This window comes from Nannobrachium achirus, assembly GCF_963921795.1.
Source record: "Nannobrachium achirus genome assembly, chromosome: 16".
In the NCBI taxonomy this organism is placed as follows: Eukaryota; Metazoa; Chordata; class Actinopteri; order Myctophiformes; family Myctophidae; genus Nannobrachium; species Nannobrachium achirus.
The window spans coordinates 47,088,384-47,094,825 of NC_137823.1; the positions used below are offsets into that span (position 1 = coordinate 47,088,384).

Consider the following 6,442-nt stretch of genomic DNA (forward strand, 5'->3'; position numbering starts at 1 on the left):
ACAGATATGTCGACACTGTGCGGCTTTGGGTCGATGTTGTTAAAATCAGTCTGAACACACAGATCAGAGCTGTGTCACTTACAAATGCAGTGTGAACAGTCGGGCCAAAAGATCAGATTTGAGAAATAAATTAAAAAAATACTCGAATTTCTTTGAAAGAGAAATAACCCTTTAATATTTCAAACAATACCAAACATACATGAACATAAATGTGCAGAGGTACTATGTTGGCTTTGCATAATGGTGGTGCAGATCTGTTCAGTGGTTTGTGAGATTAGCCCCAGACATTGATTGAATATTTTATTGATTTTTAAAGTACAGCAGTACATCGAGTTAAAAACTGCCAAATGGATGAGACACAAAAATGCCAAAGGCTTGTTTCCATTGTGGTCCATAAATATTCAACACTCAAACAACTGGACAAACAGTACAACAAACAATGATATAAAATATCAAGCTATTTCGTTTTTAAAACAATTCATGACAACATATTTGAATAAAGAATTATGCTGCTAAGCAAGAGCAGTGCGCAGGATTTTTGTTCATGAAATACTTTTTCATGGTTGCTTCAGTTGTCACTGTCCAACGCACCTGCTTCTGAACAAAGTGGATGTGTGAATATTTCCTTTGCATAGATGACAATAGGCTAATATAGAAAAGGTGGTGTGGGGCCTATGGAGGATGCCACTTACAAGATACATTGCCTGCAAAACCATGCCATAAAGTGCTTTGTATATCTTTTATACAAAGCACAGAGACTGACTGGTGTCACTGAATCATTTAACGGTAAGCAGGCTTTTATCATCATATGATGACTCATCATAATTGCATGTACCCCATGGCTTGTTCTGTCCTTGCTAGATGTGTAATTCATATTGATCTCTTGTCAAATGTTTATCACAGGATTTGAGTTGGATTTCTTAGGCTCTGTGGGCAACATATTTGCTCTACCGATAAAGGCCACATCATGCTGCATGACAACTAATCACAGTTAAAAAAAAAACATTCTCTCTCTCTCTCTTTCTCCCTCTCTCTCTCTCTCTCTCTGCCCCTTATTTCCATTATGTTAAAAAAAGAGAAGAAAATCCAAAGTACAAAGCAAGGTAAACACATAGCTTATCATCAGCTAGTAACATTAGACATTAATGAAACTTCAAAAGTCTAGTTCCACACATTTCACAAACAACAGTATTTCATAGCATCATATCTTGGCATCACAACATTTGTCCGTCGGTAAAGCACAGTAGCAAAACATAGATTACCAAATGATGGCCTTTCCCTGCAGGACAGTGGCATAAGTGTTCTGGAACTGGGTGTCCTTGACTTTGTGATGACTCGTCTTTGTTTACTCACTAAACAGTTACTACATTTGAGGAAACCTGCTCCCAAAAAGGACAAAGCATGTGTCAGTTAGGACTACAAGGATCTAATATAAGGCTTCATTTTTGACCGACTCGTTCAGTTTTTAGCTTTGAAACAACAGTAAGTTGAATTTTATTACTCCCTTTGTTGACTCAAAAATATCATAACATTTGTCTGAGGCCTATATCCTGTTAATTATTTTTGCATGAAGTCTTTTGATGTATTCTTTTCCTCACATCTAATATAAATTTATATCTTTTCTGTTTCTTAGCAATGACATTCTGGTTCACCCTGGCTCTACTGTGCTTGGCCGGCTGTTGCCATGGCACCCTGTCTTGCCCACCACTTTGTAAATGCTACCCCAGAAGAGCTGAAGTGGTCTGTAACGAGGTTCCCCTCACACAGTTCCCATCGGAGGGTCTCCCGGAGAACACCACTCTCCTGACAATACAATACACGAACATCACCTCTATCACAGAGGAAGACCTCAAGGCCATACCCCTGCTGGAAGGCCTGCACTTATACAGTAACGACTTGAAGAATCTCTCCTCTGATCTTCTCAGGGGCGTTCCTCGCCTGAACACCCTGGATCTCACGGGGAACAAATTGGCCCATCTGCCTCCGAATGTCTTCAGCCATGCTCCCCTTGAGACTCTGGTGCTGAAAAACAATCTGTTGGAGAAAGTGCAAGGAGAGTGGTTTTCTCACAGCAGCAACCTGACCTGGTTGGACCTGTCAGGGAACCGTTTGACTGCTGTCCCTTCGGCCCTGCTTCAGAAAGTGCCCTATCTGGAGAATCTAGACCTCGCCCACAATCGTCTGGAGAAGATCTCCCCCAATTCACTGGACAGCCTGACCAAGCTCGAAAGACTCAATCTGCGGAACAACAAGCTAAGCAGCTTGGATCCCTCTATGTTCGACAACAACCGTAACCTAACGTATCTCTTTGTCTCTGAAAACCAGTTGGAAAAGCTCCCTGCGACCATTTTACAGGGGCTCACTAAGCTCCAAGGCTTGAGTCTGGATGACAACCAGCTGACCCATATCCCTCCAGGTCTGCTGGACCAGCTGCCTTCCTTACACGAGGAAGGACTGGACCTGACCGTCAACCCCTGGCTATGTGATGGGAAGGCAGAGTACCTCTGGAGATGGCTTCAGAAGAACAAGGCCAAGGCTTTCATACCCGAGAACATTGTATGTGCTAAACCGCGGTCTCTAAAGGGACGCTCAGTATTGGCACTGAAAGAGGGTGAACTCAAATCTTAGTTTAATGTTCCTTTAATTAATACTGTGGTTAACAATATACTGTATACTGTCAGTTTGCTGTCCTTACTTTGTTGCTTGTTAATAATATGCAGTACAATAGTTGTGATTTGTAACATGTTTTGACCGTTGTTGTTGTTTCTATCAGGGATACTAATCCTAAGTGTTCCTACTATGTAGATGTGATTAAATAAACGTGGTTTCCTCAGTGTCAAATGTTTGCAAAGGTACTACATTTAATTTGTTTGTGCATCAAGTCTTTCATATCATATCATGATATCATACATATCATATCATGCTTTTAAAAAACATACTGCCTCCGTAAAATATGTGTGTTTATGTTTGAACTTGTGTGTTTGGTAAAAAAAAGAGAAAAAAAAAGAGAAGGGGGAGGGGAGGGGGAGAGAAAGAAAAGATAGTAGGCCTACAGTACAGAGTATAATCATTCACTGATGGACAAACTGGTGTGTTTGCCTGGTTTTGTTTATCATTATGCAACATTTATCCAGTGGTTACCAAAACCACACAGGGCATATACTGTATAAAAGGAGGCACACAAGTCACAATCAAGATACAAAATAACAGGCTACTGTGTGCAGGTAAGCTGAGATATTTTGAATAATCTGACACATTCTAAAGGGTATTTTTTCTCCAATATATTTTATGACAAAAAAACAACAACTTTAGAATGATACTTAGAACAGAAGTAATGAGTTTGTAATGTATCATGCATGTATGCTCTTTTTTTTATTCAATGCAACGAGATTACTCAATTCCAAATCTTTATTTCAGCTCCGAAATCACTGAGGTTATCCTTATTTAGTGTGTGTGTGTGTGTGTGTGTGTGTGTGTGTGTGTGTGTGTGTGTGTGTGTGTGTGTGTGTGTGTGTGTGTGTGTGTGTGTGTGTGTGTGTGTGTGTGTGTGTGTGTGTGTGTGTGTGTGTGTGTGTGTGTGTGTGTGAGAGAGAGAGATTTATATTGACTTTGTTCATTTTAAAACGATATGCTTCCAATCCATACTACATATCCATATCCAACCCTAACCCTGTATTTGCAGTGATACTTTTTTTCTATATTTATAGATTCAAGAATGTTCTTGTGGCTATTCCTGGCTCTCAGCATGTTGGCTGATTGCCACGATCAAAACAGAAGCACTCTTTCTTGCCCGGACCTATGCTCCTGTTACTTTTCCAACTGGAAAGGTGAGGTGGTTTGCAGTCAAAGCTTCCCAACACATTTCTCCTTAGATGGATTACCACCGGTTAACATCAGTCATTTGTCCATCCAGTCCACCAACCTCAATGTGATTTCAAACAGTCAATTGAGTGCTATGCCCTTTTTGAATACCCTGCAACTGTACCATACCAACCTGGAGTGCCTTCCCTCTGATCTTCTGAGGGGTGTTCCTCACCTGAGAACCTTGGATCTCACAGGTAACAAACTGGTTACCCTTCCTCCAAACGTCTTCAGTCACGCTCCTCTCCAAAGCCTTGTGCTGAAGAACAACCTTGTTATAAAAGCAGATGCTGACTGGTTTTCTCACAACAGCAACCTGACCAGTCTGGACTTATCAGGGAACCGCTTAACGGCCATCCCTTCGCTCTTGCTTCAGAAAATGCCCCACTTGGAGAGTTTGGACTTGGGTTTTAACAACATACAGGTGCTGCAACCGGACGCACTGAAGAGTCTGCCCCTTTTAGAGACACTGAACCTCGCTGGCAACAAATTAAGCACCCTGGACGCCTCGACGTTCACAAACGCCCACAAGCTGAGCAAACTGTTCCTGCAGGAAAATCAGTTACATGAACTTCCTCCGACACTTCTGCAGGACCTTCATAGCCTCCAGCTCCTGCTGCTCAATCAGAACCACCTGCAGCACCTGCCCTCTGGACTACTGGATAGCATCCACCAAGGGGACAGGAGCTCCTTGTGCATGGTTGTCTTATCACTAAACCCTTGGGTGTGTGACGTGAAGACTGAGTACCTTTGGAGGTGGCTCACTACGTATCCCCAGAATGTGTTCTTTCTGGAAGAGGTGACATGTGCCAGCCCTGAGGTTCTTAAAAGCCGACAGGTGGTGTCTTTAAGTAAGAATGAGCTAGGTCTACGAAAATGAAACGGGGGCTTAAAATAATTGATGAGAGACAAAGAAAAGACAGGTGGTGTCCTCCACGTCACAATGTCACATTATGTTTTATTCACCCTCTGTGTTGCAGTGAAATTACATCAGATTAGGAATTATTGATGCTATGCACCCCAGTGTTGCATTGCTCTTCAAATACAAGTGAGATTAAGCTGTCACACTGATTAAGTACAAATGTAATTTTGAGATTAACTTTTAATCTAGGTCAATAATTTATTGTTCACCTCTTTTCCCCTCTCTTATCATTATCTTCTTTTGGTTATCGTCCAGTCCACAGGGTGGCGTACCATGCTTGTTAAATGTTCAAAGCAGGAAACTGAATCTAGACTGGTTCTCATTGTAAAATGGCCTTGCATATTTACTGCTTACAACTAAGGCAACTGATTTATGTGACTGAATGCATCAGAAATAATAATAATATTCTTTTATGTGGATGCCATAGATTTTTAATATTGCATAGGCCTACTCATCCATTTATCTAGCCATATTTCATAAAATACCAGGGATACAAAAACAAAATCACATTTTATGAAGGAGGAATATTGTCCTGGAGGCCTAGTTCTATGAACACATTTGAAAATCCTGAACATTCATTTAACAAAGTGAAAAAACAGACCATTTCTACCTTCTCGTTGTTCTTTTCATGACCATTAGGCTAGCCTAATGGTCAGGATATTACAGAGTAAAAAAAAAAACAACAACAAAACACCATTACGGTAAATAAATGTACAGTACCAGTAATGGTGTCTGAAAACTAAAACAACAAAATAAACTTTCTAATGGTTACTCCTTACTCTTGTTTCTTAATAGATGCAGGTTACACTACTGTTTCAGTGTTGCCATCTGGCTTTTAATGATAATGCGTGTGTGGGAGTGCGTTGGCAGTAAGTACACTGGTTGAATTTTGCCATTGAATTCATCTCTGTCTGTCTGTGTGCGTGCGTGTGCGTGTGCGCGCGTGTGTGTGTGTGTGTGTGCAATTCCAACTGCAGACTCACTCCCTATAGCTACCGCAGTAGTCTGAAGACTCACTTCAGACTCACCTCCTCAGACTCCACGTTGTCCCCATAACACTTACCGTAACACTTGCCGACCCTCGATGACCATACAGGCTTATGTAAAGGCTAAAATGTAATTTAGACCGATGGCAGGCCATTTTCGACTATAGTGTGTATAGCTTCGATGTGCAGATTAATGATGTTTTGATTGTTTTTGATTTGATAGATTTTATTGAATATGTTATTGGTCTTCCTATAGTACTTAATATGTTTTTAGTTGACTTTTTACATGCATTTGATGTATTATCTTATTCTTGAGCTGTCCTTCCTCACTCTGTGTGCGTGCGTGCGTGCGTGCGTGCGTGTGTGCGTGCGTGCGTGCCAGCCCGCCCGCCCTCTGGATGCTCACAGACTGTCCTCAGGAATCCTTTATCACTGTGAGTGCGATGGGCAGAAATTTATGACTCTTTTAAAATGTAAAACATCACTGCCTCTAGTTACTTATGAAAATTAAACCTTGTTCACAAATACTTTCCAAATAACAAAAGAAAAAACTCGAGGGGGACGTTCTATTTTCACATGACCCCTCAGTCTAACAGGACTACAGGACAGTCCTGTAGGTTTGACAAACACTGGTTCCAGAGATGTGCTGAAGCAAAGAGAACCAGGATCAGCA

At 41.3% G+C, this 6,442-nt stretch overlaps 2 protein-coding genes across 2 annotated transcripts; both read left to right on the forward strand.

Annotated features, from left to right (window-relative positions):
- Positions 1–1,192: 1,192 nt before the first annotated feature.
- LOC308300615 (uncharacterized protein) lies at positions 1,193–2,835 on the forward strand. The gene is made up of 2 exons (XM_080744488.1): positions 1,193–1,482; positions 1,634–2,835. The coding sequence occupies exon 2, from the start codon at positions 1,636–1,638 to the stop codon at positions 2,626–2,628; it is 993 nt and encodes a 330-aa protein (XP_080600614.1). The 5' UTR covers positions 1,193–1,482; positions 1,634–1,635; the 3' UTR covers positions 2,629–2,835.
- Positions 2,836–3,089: 254 nt separating this feature from the next.
- On the forward strand, positions 3,090–5,554 carry LOC308300443 (uncharacterized protein). The gene is made up of 2 exons (XM_080744283.1): positions 3,090–3,224; positions 3,708–5,554. The coding sequence occupies exon 2, from the start codon at positions 3,716–3,718 to the stop codon at positions 4,739–4,741; it is 1,026 nt and encodes a 341-aa protein (XP_080600409.1). The 5' UTR covers positions 3,090–3,224; positions 3,708–3,715; the 3' UTR covers positions 4,742–5,554.
- Positions 5,555–6,442: the final 888 nt, after the last annotated feature.